General features: G+C 43.9%; 1 protein-coding gene and 1 non-coding gene across 13 annotated transcripts in view; one reads left to right on the top strand and one right to left on the bottom strand.

Moving 5' to 3' along the window:
• LOC128930163 (uncharacterized) overlaps positions 1-13,838 on the top strand; it is a 57,093-nt gene extending 43,255 nt beyond the window's left edge. For all 12 annotated transcript variants that reach the window (XM_078355315.1, XM_078355312.1, XM_078355314.1 and 9 more), the window contains 13 exons: positions 42-146; positions 709-915; positions 2,100-2,204; positions 2,767-2,973; positions 4,157-4,261; positions 4,816-5,022; positions 6,199-6,300; positions 6,855-7,064; positions 7,488-7,592; positions 9,475-9,526; positions 10,311-10,474; positions 11,141-11,192; positions 11,703-13,838. In XM_078355315.1, coding sequence (XP_078211441.1) covers positions 42-146; positions 709-915; positions 2,100-2,204; positions 2,767-2,973; positions 4,157-4,261; positions 4,816-5,022; positions 6,199-6,300; positions 6,855-7,064; positions 7,488-7,592; positions 9,475-9,526; positions 10,311-10,474; positions 11,141-11,192; positions 11,703-11,949 — 1,868 coding nt within the window. In that variant the 3' untranslated portion in view covers positions 11,950-13,838. The remainder of the gene's footprint in view (positions 1-41; positions 147-708; positions 916-2,099; positions 2,205-2,766; positions 2,974-4,156; positions 4,262-4,815; positions 5,023-6,198; positions 6,301-6,854; positions 7,065-7,487; positions 7,593-9,474; positions 9,527-10,310; positions 10,475-11,140; positions 11,193-11,702) is intronic.
• LOC118149396 (U4 spliceosomal RNA) lies at positions 8,905-9,044 on the bottom strand. Its single transcript, XR_004736766.2, has one exon. It is a non-coding gene; the product is annotated as a U4 spliceosomal RNA (small nuclear RNA).
• Positions 13,839-14,614: the final 776 nt, after the last annotated feature.

Genomic DNA, 14,614 nt, shown 5'->3' with positions numbered 1-14,614 from the left:
CATTTGCTTACTGTGACCTGCTCTTCTGAATTTGATTACAGGAGCTCGAGAAGATGACGATGAAGAACGGAGATACGGAGACAGCAAAAATAAACTTCTTGTGAGTCGAGTGGTCTACTCCCTGGCCTGTCAGCTGAAGACGGAAGGTAAGTTCTGTAGGTTCACCGTCACGGAAGTGCCGAGCAGTGTCCCGTCTTGTCTCTGAGAAAGCATACACTCTCTTTTTCAAAGTGAACTTCATCCTTCCCGTCCTTCTAGGAAAGTAGCAGTGGGCATTTTAACATTTTGTTAAAGATGTAACACAGAGACGAAACGATGTAGCAACGTTTCCAGGTCTGCAGTAAGACGGGTGCGAGACTAGGGTTAACATCCCAGCTATGGATTCCTAACACGGGCACCACACCACCTGCTTTTCTCTGCAAGAGGCTAAATCATGTTTACAGGAATCTTCTCTGTACCATATAAGATCCTTCAGAATTTATAAGCAGGATCAAGGTAGAAATGTGGATGTCCTGGCTCCAAGGGCAATGAGTAGCTAAGACAAGTTGACTTTAAGGTGATCGAGAGTGCAGATGAGGAGAGTAATTTGGGGAAATAACATCTTCAAATGAATAGGCAAGGCCATCAGTGACATCCCTCAGTCCTGATTAAACCAATTTGACGTCACCAGTTTCTAACCCATCATGTGTTTGGGTTTCTCCTTTCCAGTCCCTGGCTTTTCGTGTTCTGCCCCGAATGTCATCACGGTGGCATCTGGCAGGGCTGTTGCCGGAAAAATTCCAGGGGTGAACGTTCCAGAAGCCATTGAGAGATGCTGCACCCAGCGGGAAGATAAACCGGATGTCGGAGTCCGCCGAAATAGATGTCTTCTGAGTGAGGTGGACTACTCCCTGAACTACCGGCTGAGGACATACGGTGAGTTCCATAGGTTCACCTCCACAAAAGTGATGAACGGTGTCCTGCCCCGTGTCGAGAAACTGACCGCTCTCTTCCTCAAAGTTAATCTCGTCTTTCCCATACTCCTAGAAAATAGAAATGGGTGTTTTACCATTTGGTTAAAGGTGGAAAACAGAGGCCAAAGTGTTTAGCAACTTTTCCACGTCTGCAGTAAGGTGGGTGTGAGACTGGGGTTACAATCCCAGCTATGGGTTTCTGACGCAGGCACGGAACCACCTGTTTTTCACAGCAAGAGGCTAAATCCATGTTTACAGGAATCCTCTCTGTAAAGTATAAGATCCTGCAGAGAAGTAGTGTCTAGTCTATTGGTTTAAATGTCTGAGGCTGCCGAACTTGCATTTGGTTCCAGTTTCGGCTGAGGCCCAGCAGGCAAAGCTGTGTGTTGGGGACCCTGGGGGAAACACAGCGATAGCAGACAGTACCTCCTGTGAGGAAGTGAAAGGGGATCCTGCTCCTGATAGAACCTGTGGTATGTGTAAGTGGCCCCATTAAGAGCAGGAAGTACCCTGGTACCGGTGCCTCAGCCTCCCAATTAGCTGGGATCCCCGGTGGGCACCACCATGCCTGGCTACTGTTTGTGTTTGATGTAGAGGCGGGGTTTCTCCATGTTGGCCAGGCTGATCTCGAACTCCTGAGGTCAAGGGATCTGCCCTCCCAGACCTCCTAAAGTGCTGGGATTCCAGGCATGAGCCACCATGCCGGCTCCACAGATTCTTTTTTTAAGTAGAGGTTGTTAAAATACATCCGTTGGTCCAGTCTCCTGTATACATTTCTCTAACCCTTGGTTGGCCGTGATACAGGGTGAGCTAGATGAGTATTGCAGCAACCCTTCTGGAAAGCAGTCAGGGGAAGTTTTGAAGATTTTGGGGTACAAGTTTTAATCGTTTGGACTGACTTAAGTCAGAGGATATGGGATCGAGGTCTACAAGATGAGACAGATTTTGTTCCATGGATCTGAAAAGCAGGCTCATCTGCTCCTGAGGCAACCGAATCTAGGGCCCCGTTAGAACATTCCCATCATATAATATCGCATTCTTCCATTGAGACTATTTTAAGTCCTCGTGCTATGACTGGACACTGATTTGGTCTTGTGCGAAGTGCCATTTGCTTACTGTGACCTGCTCTTCTGAATTTGATTACAGGAGCTCGAGAAGATGACGATGAAGAACGGAGATACGGAGACAGCAAAAATAAACTTCTTGTGAGTCGAGTGGTCTACTCCCTGGCCTGTCAGCTGAAGACGGAAGGTAAGTTCTGTAGGTTCACCGTCACGGAAGTGCCGAGCAGTGTCCCGTCTTGTCTCTGAGAAAGCATACACTCTCTTTTTCAAAGTGAACTTCATCCTTCCCGTCCTTCTAGGAAAGTAGCAGCGGGTATTTTAACATTTTGTTAAAGATGTAACACAGAGACGAAACGATGTAGCAACGTTTCCAGGTCTGCAGTAAGACGGGTGCGAGACTAGGGTTAACATCCCAGCTATGGATTCCTAACACGGGCACCACACCACCTGCTTTTCTCTGCAAGAGGCTAAATCATGTTTACAGGAATCTTCTCTGTACCATATAAGATCCTTCAGAACTTATAAGCAGGATCAAGGTAGAAATGTGGATGTCCTGGCTCCAAGGGCAATGAGTAGCTAAGACAAGTTGACTTTAAGGTGATCGAGAGTGCAGATGAGGAGAGTAATTTGGGGAAATAACATCTTCAAATGAATAGGCAAGGCCATCAGTGACATCCCTCAGTCCTGATTAAACCAATTTGACGTCACCAGTTTCTAACCCATCATGTGTTTGGGTTTCTCCTTTCCAGTCCCTGGCTTTTCGTGTTCTGCCCCGAATGTCATCACGGTGGCATCTGGCAGGGCTGTTGCCGGAAAAATTCCAGGGGTGAACGTTCCAGAAGCCATTGAGAAATGCTGCACCCAGCGGGAAGATAAACCGGATGTCGGAGTCCGCCGAAATAGATGTCTTCTGAGTGAGGTGGACTACTCCCTGAACTACCGGCTGAGGACATACGGTGAGTTCCATAGGTTCACCTCCACAAAAGTGATGAACGATGTCCTGCCCCGTCTCGAGAAACTGACCGCTCTCTTCCTCAAAGTTAATCTCGTCTTTCCCATACTCCTAGAAAATAGAAATGGGTGTTTTACCATTTGGTTAAAGGTGGAAGACAGAGGCCAAAGTGTTTAGGAACTTTTCAACGTCTGCAGTAAGGTGGGTGTGAGACTGGGGTTACAATCCCAGCTATGGGTTTCTGACGCAGGCACGGAACCACCTGTTTTTCACAGCAAGAGGCTAAATCCATGTTTACAGGAATCCTCTCTGTAAAGTATAAGATCCTGCAGAGAAGTAGCGTCTAGTCTATTGGTTTAAATGTCTGAGGCTGCCGAACTTGCATTTGGTTCCAGTTTCGGCTGAGGCCCAGCAGGCAAAGCTGTGTGTTGATGACCCTGGGGGAAACACAGTGATAGCAGAGAGTACCTCCTGTGAGGAAGTGAAAGGGGATCCTGCTCCTGATAGAACCTGTGGTATGTGTACGTGGCCTCATCAAAAGGAGGAAGTACCCTGGTACCTGTGCCTCAGCCTCTTAATTAGCTGGGATTTCCTGTGGGCACCACCATGCCTGGCTACTGTTCGTGTTTGATGTAGAGGCGGGGTTTCTCCATGTTGGCCAGGCTGATCTCGAACTCCTGAGGTCAAGGGATCTGCCCTCCCAGACCTTTTAAAGTGCCGGGATTCCAGGCATGAGCTACCATGCCGGCTCCGCAGATTTTTTTTTTTAAGTAGATGTTGTTAAAATACATCCGTCAGTCCAGTCTTTTTTATACATTTTTTTAACCCTTCGTTTTCATGATACAGGATGGGGTAGATCAGTATTGCAGTAACCTTTCTGGAACGCAGTCTGGGGAAGTTTTGAAGATTTTGGGGTAAAAGTTTTAATCATTTGTACTGACTTAAGTCAGAGGATATGGGATCTAGATGTACAGGATGAGACAGATTTTTTCTTATGGATCTTAAAAGCAGGCTCATCTGCTTCTGAGGGAACCCAATCTAGGGCGTCTTTAGAACATTCCCATCATAGTATCGCATTGTTTCATAGAGAATATTTTACGTTTTTTTGCTATGACAGGTCACTGATTAATTCTAGTTCAAAGTGAGAATTGCTGAATGTGACCTGCTCTTCTGAATTTTTTCTACAGATGATAAACAAGAGTATAATGTAAAACGGAAATACAGAGACAGCAAAAGTAAACATTTTACGAGTCAAGCGTCCTTCTGCCTGGGCTCTCGGTTGAAGACAGAAGGTAAGTTCTATAGTTTCACCATAACGGAAGTGCTGCACAATGTCCTGTTTTGTCTCTGACAAATGATGCACTCTCTTCTTCAAAGTTAATTTCATCCTTCCGAAGCTTCTAGGAAAATAGCAAGGATTATTTTAACATTTTGTTAAATCTGGAAGTCATGGCCAAGGTATTTAGCAACTCTTCCATGTCTGCAGTAAGGTGGTTTGGGACTAGGGTCAATATCACAGCTAATGATTTCTGACACAGGCACAGAACCACCTGTGTTTCTCAGCAAGAAACTAAATCATGTGTACAGGAATCCTTTCTAATATATAGGATCCTGAAGAATTTATCAGCAAGATAAAGGTAGAAATGTGTATTTCCTGGTTTCAGGGTGAATGAATAGCTAAGACACGTTAACCTAAAGGAGATCAAGAGTAAAGATGAGAAGAGTCAAGGCAGGGAAACAACATGTCCAATAGGCAAGGCTGTCAGTGACATCACTCAGTCCTGATTAAACCAATTTAACGTCACAGGTTTCTAACCCATCATGTGTTTGGGTTTGTTCTTTTTAGTCCCTGGCTTTCTGTGTTCTGCCCCAAACGTCCACATGGTGGCGTCTGGCGGGCCTTTCAGAATAAACCCAGAGGTGAACGTTCCAGAAGGCATTGAGAAATCCGGCTCACAACAGGAAGAAAACAAACCAAATGTCGGAGCCAGCAAAAACAGACTTCTTCTGAGCCAGGTGGCCTACTTCCAGAACTACCAGATGAAGACAGACAGTAGGTTCTATAGGTTGACCACCACGAAAATGATCAATGATGTCCTGTGTTGTTTTGAGAAACTGACAGTTCTTTTCATCAAAATTTATTTCATCCTTCCCATACTTGTAAAAAATAGAAGTGGGTATTTTAACATTGTTGTTAAAGATGGAAGACGGAAACCGAAGTACTTAGCTACTTTTCCACAGCTGCAGTAAGATGGGTGTGGGACTGGGGTCACAATCCAGGCTATCAGTGTCTGACACAGGTACAGAACCGCCTGTTTTTCTCAGCAAGAGACCGAATTCATGTTTACAGGAATCCTCTCTGTACAGTATAAATTCCTGCAGACAAGTAGCATCTAGCTTGTTGATCAAATGTCTGAGGCTACTGAACTTTTATTTGGTTCTGGTTTTTTGAGGCTTAGTAGGCAAAGCTGTGTTTTTCGGACCCTGTGGGAAATGTGGTGATAGCACACAGTTCCTCCTGTGAAGAGGTCGAAGGGGCTCTGCTTCTAATAGAACCTGTGTTATGTGTAGGTGGCACCAGCAAGAGCAGGAAGTACCCTTATAATGGTTCCTCAGCCTCCCAGTTAGCTGGGATCCCTGGTGGGCACCACCGAAAATGGCTAAGTTTTGTATTGTTAGTAGAGGTGGGGTTTCACCATGTTAGCCATGCTGGTCTTGAACTCCTGAGGTCAAGTGATCTGCATTCCTGGGCGTCCTAAAATGCTGAGATTCCAGGTGTGAGACACCAGGCTGGCTCCATGGATTCTTTTTTAAGTAAAGGTTTTTAGAATTTGTCCATCGGTCCAGTCTTTTATATAAATTTCTCTAACCATTCATTGGCCACGATATATGAGGAGCTAGATCAGTATTGCAGCAATGCTTCTGGAAAGCAGTAAGGGCAAATTTGGAAGATTTGGGAGAAAAGTTTTAATCATTTGCACTGACTTAAGTCAGAGGATACATGATTAAGATGTACCAGATGAGGGAGATTTTGTCTTATGCATCTGAAAAGCAGGCTCATATACTACTGAGGCAACCTAATCTAGGGCCTGTTAGAACATTCCTGTCAGAATATCACGTTCTTACACTGAGAATATTTTATGTCTTTGTGCTATGACAGGACACTGATTTGGTCTTGTGTGAAGTGCGATTTCCTTAATGTGACCTTCTTTTCTGAATTTATTTACAGAAGATCGAAAAGGTCACGACGAAGAACAGAAATACAGAGACAGGAAAAATAAACTTATGAGTCAAGTTGCCTACTACCTGGGCTGCCGGCATAAGACGGAAGGTAAGTTCTGTATGTTCAGCATCACGGAAGTGGTCAACAGTGTTTTTTCTTTTCTCTGAGGAATTATACACTCTCTTCTTCAAAGTTAATTTCATCCTCATAATTTTAGGAAAATAGCAATGAGTATTTTAACATTTTGTTAAAGACGTAACACAGAGGCGAAACTATTTAGCAACTTTTGCACATCTGTAGTAAGACATGTGTGAGACTGGGGTTAACATCCCAGCTATTGATTTTTAACACAGGCACCAAACCACCTGCTTTTCTCTGCAAGAGGCTAAATCATGTTTATAGGAATCTTCTGCATACCATATAAGATCCTTCAGAACTTATAAGAAGAAAGAGGTAGAAATGTTTATGTACTGGCTTCAATTTGAGTACCTAAGACAACTTGACTTTAAGGAGATCAAGAGTGGAGATGAGAAGAGTAATTCGGGGAAATAACATCTTCAAATCAGTAGGCAAGGCTGTCAGTGTCATCCCTCAGTCCTGATTGAACTAATTTGATGTCACCAGATTCTAACCCACCATGTGTTTGTGTTTCTTCTCCCCAGTCCCTGGCTTTCTGTTATCTGCTTCAAACATCAGCAAGGTGGCATCTGGCCGGCCTCCTTACAGAAAATACACAGAGGTGAACGTTCCAGAAAGCATTGAGAAATCCTGCTCCCAGCAAGAAAATAACAAACCGAATGTCCGAGTCAGCAAAAATAGATGTCTTCTGAGTGAGGCGAACTACTCCCTGAACTGCCGGCTGAAGACCTACAGTAAGTTCTATTGTATGGATGAGTAAGTACTGACCCATTGGTTCAGTCTCCTATATAAATTTCTCTAACCATTCCTTGACCATGATATAATGAGATAGATCAGTATTGCAGCAACCCTTCTGGAAAGTAGGGCAAGTTTTGAAGATTTTGGGAAAAAAGTTTTAATTGTTTTCACTGACTTAAGTCTTAGGATATGGGATTGATTTCTACAAGATGAGACAGATTTTGTCCCGTGGATCTGAAAAGCAGGCTCATCTGCTTCTGAGGCAACTTAATCTCGGGCCCGTTAGAACATTCCCATCATAATATCTCATTCTTCCACTGAGAATATTTTATGTTCTTCTGCTATGACAGGACACTGATTTGGTCTTGTGTGAAGTGAGATTTGCTGAATGTGACCTGCTTTTCTGAATTTGTTTACAGATGATCAAAAAGATCATGATGAAGAACAGAAATGCAGAGACAGCAAAAATAAACATCTTAGGAGTCAAGCGGCCTACTACCTGGACTGCCGGCTGAAGACGGAAGGTAAGTTCTATTCATTCACTATCACGGAAGTGCTTAACGATATCCTGTCTTTTCTCTGAGAAACTGAACACTCTGTTCGTCAGAATTTATTTATTTGTTTTCATACTTTAAGCAAATGTAAATTTGTATCTTAACATATTGTTACAAGCGGATGAGAGAGGCCAAAGTATGTAGCCACTTTTCCACATCTGCAGTAAGGTGGGTGTGGGACTCCGTAACATCTCAGCTATGATTCCTGACACAAGCACAGAACCACCTGTTTTTCTCAGCAATAGGCTTAATCATGTTGACAGGAATCCTCTGTACCACATGAGATCCTGCAGACAAGTAGCATCCAGTCTGTTGGTCTAAATGTCTGAGGCTCGTGAACTGCCATTCAGTGCAGGTTTCTGCTGAGGTCCAGTAGGCAAAGCTCTGTTCTCGGGTCCTGGGGGCAATGCGGTAATAATACACAGAACCCGCTTTGGGGAGCTTAAAGAGGACTCTGCCCTTCCATAATCTGATGAAAGGTGGTCTTTGGAACAAGAGGCAGCATCTTTCCAGGTGTAAAGGACAGGAAGGAAGCTGTGACAGGAGAGGGGTTGTTGGAGTGGAATGATCTCTGGATTGAGAATGAAGGTTCCCAGGCTGTATCTTCAGTAGTGTCTTTAGTAACTGTCACTGAGCACTTGATTTCTCTCCTTCCTTCCTTTCTGTCTCTCCATCTGCAAAGTCAGGCAAATTTCTCTCTCCATCTGCAAAGGCAGACATCTTGCAGTGTCTGAGGCATTCAAATGTGCGAACATTTATGACCGCTTATCAAAATGAGGTAAAGCCCCTCGCTTTGTGATGTTGGGACCGCAGGTGCCCATCAGCACACCAAGTGAACTTTTTATTTTTAGTAGAGACGAGGTTTCACCATATCGGCCAGGCTAGTCTTGAACTCCTGACCTTAAATTTTTCACCTACTTTGTCCTTTCAAATCATAGGTTTTGTTTTGTTTTGGAGGTGGAGTCTCTCAATCAGGCTGGGGTTCAGTTGCATGATCTCAGGTCACTATAAACTCTGCCTCCCGGGTTCAGACGATTCTGCTGCCTCAGCCTCTTGAGTAGCTAAGAGTGTAGGCACGTGCCACCACGCCCAGCTAATTTCTTTGTATTTTTAGTAGAGACAGGCTTTCACCGTATTAGCCAGGATGGTCCCGATCTCCTGAGCTCTTGAAGTGCTCACCTCGGCCTTTCAGAGTGCTGGGATTACAGGCGTGAGCCACCATGCCCAGCCCAGAGATTGTTTTTTGTTTGTTTTTGCTTTTGTTTTGTCTTTTTTCATTCCTTCTCCCTAGAGACTGTCAAAAGTTGTCAATGCCGACTCTATTACATGTCATCTCGGCGGGGTATTGGGATTGTTTTCAATTAGCGATAATCTCATCTCAGATAAACCCCATTGGCTATGATACTGCCACTGTGCAAAGCTTACAGATTCTATTTGCAGCAAGTGTTGTTAGAATTTACATATCCATCTCGTTTCATGTATAGATGCTTCTGACCATTCAATGACCTTGCTCCCTGGTGAGATGAGTCAGTATTACAGCAACACTCCCAGGAAAGAGTTTGACTTATTTTTGGAGATTTTCTGGGAAAAAATTTGGTTTAAATTTGCATAGACTCAGGGAGAGAATATGGCATTATGGCCTACCCATACAGGGAGCTTTTGGCCTGTGCATCTGGAAAGCAGGCTCATCTACTCACCAGGCTTCATCTAGGGCACCCTAGAATCTTCCTATCGGAATTTATATTCTTGCCCTGAGAACATTTCTGTGCCTGTGCTATAACTAAACACTGATTTGGTCATATGTGAAGTGTGATTTGCTTAATGTGACCTGCTTCTCTGAATTTATTTACAGAAAGTCAAGGTGATGTTGAGGAAGAGGAGGAGAAAGGGCCAGTGCCTCCCAGGTAATGCTGTGGAGCTGTGGGCTGTTAGTTCCATAGTGACACCTGGAGACTGCAGATCCAGGAAAAGGAGAAAATGATGACTAGAACTCTGCCTTCCATTCACCCAGCTACAGATTGTCCTCATTGACAATGCTGTGGGTGATGTGTGACACTTGTATAGGTTTTAATTTCTTAGTCCTCCCAAGATAGGGACCTGCAATCTGCTGAGCCAGGTGAACTCAGCAAACAGGGATTTTTTTGGTTTCCCCTGTTCTCTCCCATGGGTTTAATTCCAGGGAGAGACGCGGATATGCTTTCTACCCATTTGTTGTTAGCATGTTTGCTAGGATTTGTGAAGAGAAGAAATTCAAAAAATATACATATGCTATCAAAATACTGGAAAAGGGAGGCCCTTAGTACAGAAGATCTGGGTGTCTGAAATGCCTCAGGAGCTCTGTTCACTTGAATGCTGCATGTAAAATTCAACACAACTTACGCGAGGTAGTTGAATCCCCGTGTTAGTGCTCATGTTGCAGTTCATGATGGTAGTTTCCAGGGAGTCTGGGTGGCCTGCAGTGGCTCATCTGTGGCAAATGCACTGAGCACCTGCTGCTCATTTGTGCTGTGTCCCCAGGGTAGTCACCCTTCACCCTGCATTTAGAAGGATAGTTTTTTTTTCTCTTGAAGGAAAAATGCCTTTGCTTTCTGTGACCACTCATTGTGACTTCCATCAGATCAGCTGGGGGACTTTGTTGTCTAATCTCTGTTGGTTTAATCTGTCGTCCTGTCCTGCCTGGCTCATCAGGAATCTGCAGGAGTCTGTGGAGGAGGAAGCCCCCCAGGAGTCCTGGGATGAAGGTGATTCGACTCTCTCAGTTCCTCCTGGCCCATCTGCCTTCAATGAGACTTTGAGGAGCAACTTGCACTCATTAGAGGAGCAGCAAGTCATCTCGGCTGTTGACATAGACAGTGAGTGACTCCATTGTGAAGGCGCTAAAGCTCCATTTTGTGTCCCAGATAGACCCCTTAGTCTTTGGGCATTGCTCCCCTGGCCGGGCTGAGAGTTGTCATCACTGTGGGCTGAGCCTGTACGTGAGTATAGATTTCAGTCACTCTGGATTCCAGTCTGAAGCACCGGCATGGGGTGGGACAGTGAGCTTTGCCCTGTCTCTAGTCTCAAGCCATGCCCGTCACACCCTGGACCGACTGTCAGGACATTGAAACTTAAGGCAGGTGTTGCACACTCACGCCAAGCTCTGCAGCACATGCCCACAAGTTGTCTGTCAATCTGAATTAAATGTCTCTTGCCAGCTACCAAGTTCCTCATGAGTTTTGTTCCCCAAGCATGTCTGTGAGGTTCTTCCCTGTTTGTACAAACTTGGTGAAACTGTTTGTAGAAACTTGGGATAAAAGGATAATGGTCTACCAGAATAGGGACATTTCATCATTGGTCTGAGACAGGAACCAAGAAATCTCTCTCATGATTGGCCTTCAGACCTCCTGAAGTCTGTCTCTCACATTATCCTGCTCTCATGTTGAGGAGCCTGAGGTCCCTGTGCAGGGATTAGACAGTGGACGGTTATGGGTGTAGAAGAATTGGCTTATTTTATCTGTCCCTGTCTGCATTTATTGCAGAGATTAAAAATGACCAAGAAGAAGAAGAAGACCAAGGCCCACCATGCCCCAGGTAACTTTGAGCAATTATCAACAGCTAATTTTGTGTTGACACCTGGAGACACCAGGTCCAGGGAAAAGAGTGGGCTGACAATATCGATACCATGTTTTCAATGAAGCCTGAATGATTTCTACTAACATTGCTGTTGGTTTTCATTGTGGTAGATACTTAGGTTTCCATTTCTCCCTCCCCTTATCATTTACTAACTACTGTAGGTTGACCATACTTGTTTTTATGATCAGCGTATGCTGTGTGTCCTGAGGGTACTCACTCAGAGTGTCCTTTTACTCCCTCATCAGTGTGTCACCTGGATGGATCACTGAGCTTACTTTCCCTCTCTCTTTGATTCTTTTTTACCCTACTCCTGCCCATCCCGACATAAAGCAATAATTTGTTATGTCATTAATGGATCTATGTTTTTTCTTTATTAACCACTTTCTTGTGCTCCCCATGAAATCTAGTTGGGGCTCTGCGGTGTCTTATTTTCCCTGACTTATTCTTTGGTTTTTCCTCCTTTTCTAGGCTCAGCATGGAGCTGGTGGAAGCAGAAGAACCTGAAGTCTTCCGGTCCTCACTGGATGTATTGTATTCAACTTATGCAGCTTATCCTGAGTTTTATTTCACATGCCAGGCTTACACATATGTTACTTTTTTATTTGTGGAAGAGCGTGTTCGCTTGACTTTGGACATGGACAGTAGGTTTCTTACTATGACGGTGACAAGACTCCTCCCCCTGGTCTCCCGGGTAGGGGTCATATTTCCACACTAAGACAACGTGTCACGTGGGACTCTGCCAGTGCAGAGTATGAACACCACCATGTTCTTGCTGAAACACTTAGCCTGAGTTCCATAGCCTGAGGTAATCTCCAGACAGCTTCAGAATGTAGAGCAGTGAGCAGCACAAGTGACCTTTCTCCTTCAGAAAGCCCATGTCACCACAAATCACACAACTAAAAGGAGAAGAGACATTTTGGGTTGAAAAGAGTAAAAAGATAATGTAGCTACATTTCTTTAGTTCTTTTGAACCCAAAGTGTCTCCTCACCTTTTGTTGTTGTCATTGATGGTGGTGACATGGGCTTGTTTGTAGAGGACAGGTCAGCTGTCTGACTCAAAGCTCTACACTCTGAAGTTGTCTGAAAATGTCCTCATGATTAAATTCAGGATAAGTGTTTTCCCGGGACACTGCAGGGTCAATGCTACCTCACCCATCTGCAGGCAGAGAAGGTCCCGTGTATCTCCCACCGTGATTGTGATACCAGGACTGTTCCACCATTTGTGTTCCACCATGATCGTGATACCAGGACTGTTCCACCATTTGTCTACCATCATGATCCTGATACCAGGACTGTTCCACCATTTGTGTTCCACCATGATCGTGATACCAGGACTGTTCCACCATTTGTCTCCCACCATGATCGTGATACCAGGACTGTTAAACCATTTGTCTGCCGCCATGATTGTGACACCAGGACTGTTCCACGATTTGTCTACCACCATGTTCGTGGTACCAGGACTGTTCCACCATTTGTCTATAACCATGATTGTGATACCAGGAAATGACTGTTTGTCTATTACCATGATCGTGATACCAGGACTGTTCCACCATCTGTCTACCACCATGATTGGGGTACCAAGACTGTGTTACCTTTTATCTACCATTATGATTGTCATACCAGGACTCTTCCACCATTTGTCTATCATCATGATCGTGATACCAAAACTCTTCCACCATTTGTCTACCATCATGATCGTGATACCAGGACCGTTTCACTATTTGTCTATCACCATTATCGTGATGCCAGATCTGTACCTTTCAGAGACAGCTTATTTATACCGAAGTAATTGGAAAAATGGTTTTTTAAAAGTATTAATATGCTGTGTTCAAATGACCATTCCCTAAACAGTTTCTTCATTAATCATCCCCGGTGGTGTCAATTATTATATTTATATCTCTCTACTGGAAATTTTCAATTTTTCCTGTATCTTTGCTTTTCCTAGTTGTCTGTTGTTGGAAAAAAAATTTCCTGCCTGCATTTTAATTTTTGCCAAAGTTAATTTTAATTTATACTATTAAAATTTTTTCTCTTAAGACTGTCAGCACATAAGGCCACAGCAAAACAGAATTCACTGATTTTGAAGCCTTTGTTGATTTGTTGCTGACAAGAGACATAGTTTTCTTAGTTAGCTGGTAATATCTATTTAAGTGAGCAGCCAGGGAAATGTCTATCAGGCTAAGGACATGCAAAGCCCAGGCCATTCTCTTTGAGTCTTTTAAACTATTTCAAAAGAGAAGAGAATAGGTAGATTCCACATATGTGGACAGGAAGGAGAATACACTAAAAGCAACAGACAACTATTTCCCAAAACAGAATTGAAAATTAGATTTAAATAAACATACAGCATTAAAATTCATTAAACATTTTCTCATGAAATGTAATCTCTCTAAACTTACCTGTTATATGAAAGTCAGTTCTTAATATTCCACACTGCATTGACTGTTGACATTCATAAGAACATATTTCAAGTTTATTATTTGAAAATGCAAATGGACTGTAATTTTTTTGCAGCAATCTTTTTAAGATTGAAGATTTTATTCAAAATAAAACCAGAGATTTTAAAGATTGAAAATGACATTAAAATTTATCTTCTCAAAATAATGATGTTTAACTCTGTGTATCTTACTCCTGTTTATAGTGTAACTGTCAAGTGATCATTTAACCATTCTTTAAATATTTCAAATTACTGGGGACATGTACATACACATAATAAAGCAATGCCTACTCGGTGAGGGGCTGCCTTGTGAGCAACCCCAAGGGCCCTGGCTCATGAAGCCCTTGGCTAGAAAGGTGGAGGGATCAGCCAGGTGGGCACACAGCAGGTTTCTTGTTTTCTTCTGGCAAACACACACACAAATATCAGCACCTGCTCACTGGAGTCTCTGGCAACCCTGACCAGGCTTCATGATGGGTGAGGTGGGCTAGAAATGGGAAAGTGGATGACCCCAGACCTAGAGACTGCCGCTGTCACCTGGGCACCTGGAATGTGTGTGGAGGAGTCTCCCACAGATTTGGACCTGGATCAATGCCCAAACATGCACAAGGACAGGACTCTTGGCCTGGATGTTTGCAGAGCTCCAAGTCTTCTAAAGAGGCTGGTGGTGGGGAGGAAGTTTCAACAAAACAGCAGAGTTATGGGTACTCGAGCTTGGCAACAGAGAATACCTCCCTGTACTACTAAATGACAGTATCTGACGATGATGAATGACACTTGAGCAGCAGCTTTCACTGTTTCACAAGCAGTGTCTCTGGACCACTAGGTTGGTGCTGTCAGATGTTGACTGAAACAGTTGTTCAAGCCCATCCAGTCACAATGTTTCTAGTGGACATGACCTTCCATCTGAAGAGTCTCTTCCTTGGACCAAATATATCTTAAA

This window comes from Callithrix jacchus, chromosome 18, assembly GCF_049354715.1.
Source record: "Callithrix jacchus isolate 240 chromosome 18, calJac240_pri, whole genome shotgun sequence".
Lineage (NCBI taxonomy): Eukaryota > Metazoa > Chordata > Mammalia > Primates > Cebidae > Callithrix > Callithrix jacchus.
The sequence above is the reverse complement of the archived record's forward strand: the minus strand, read 5'-3'. Positions and strand labels throughout refer to the sequence as shown.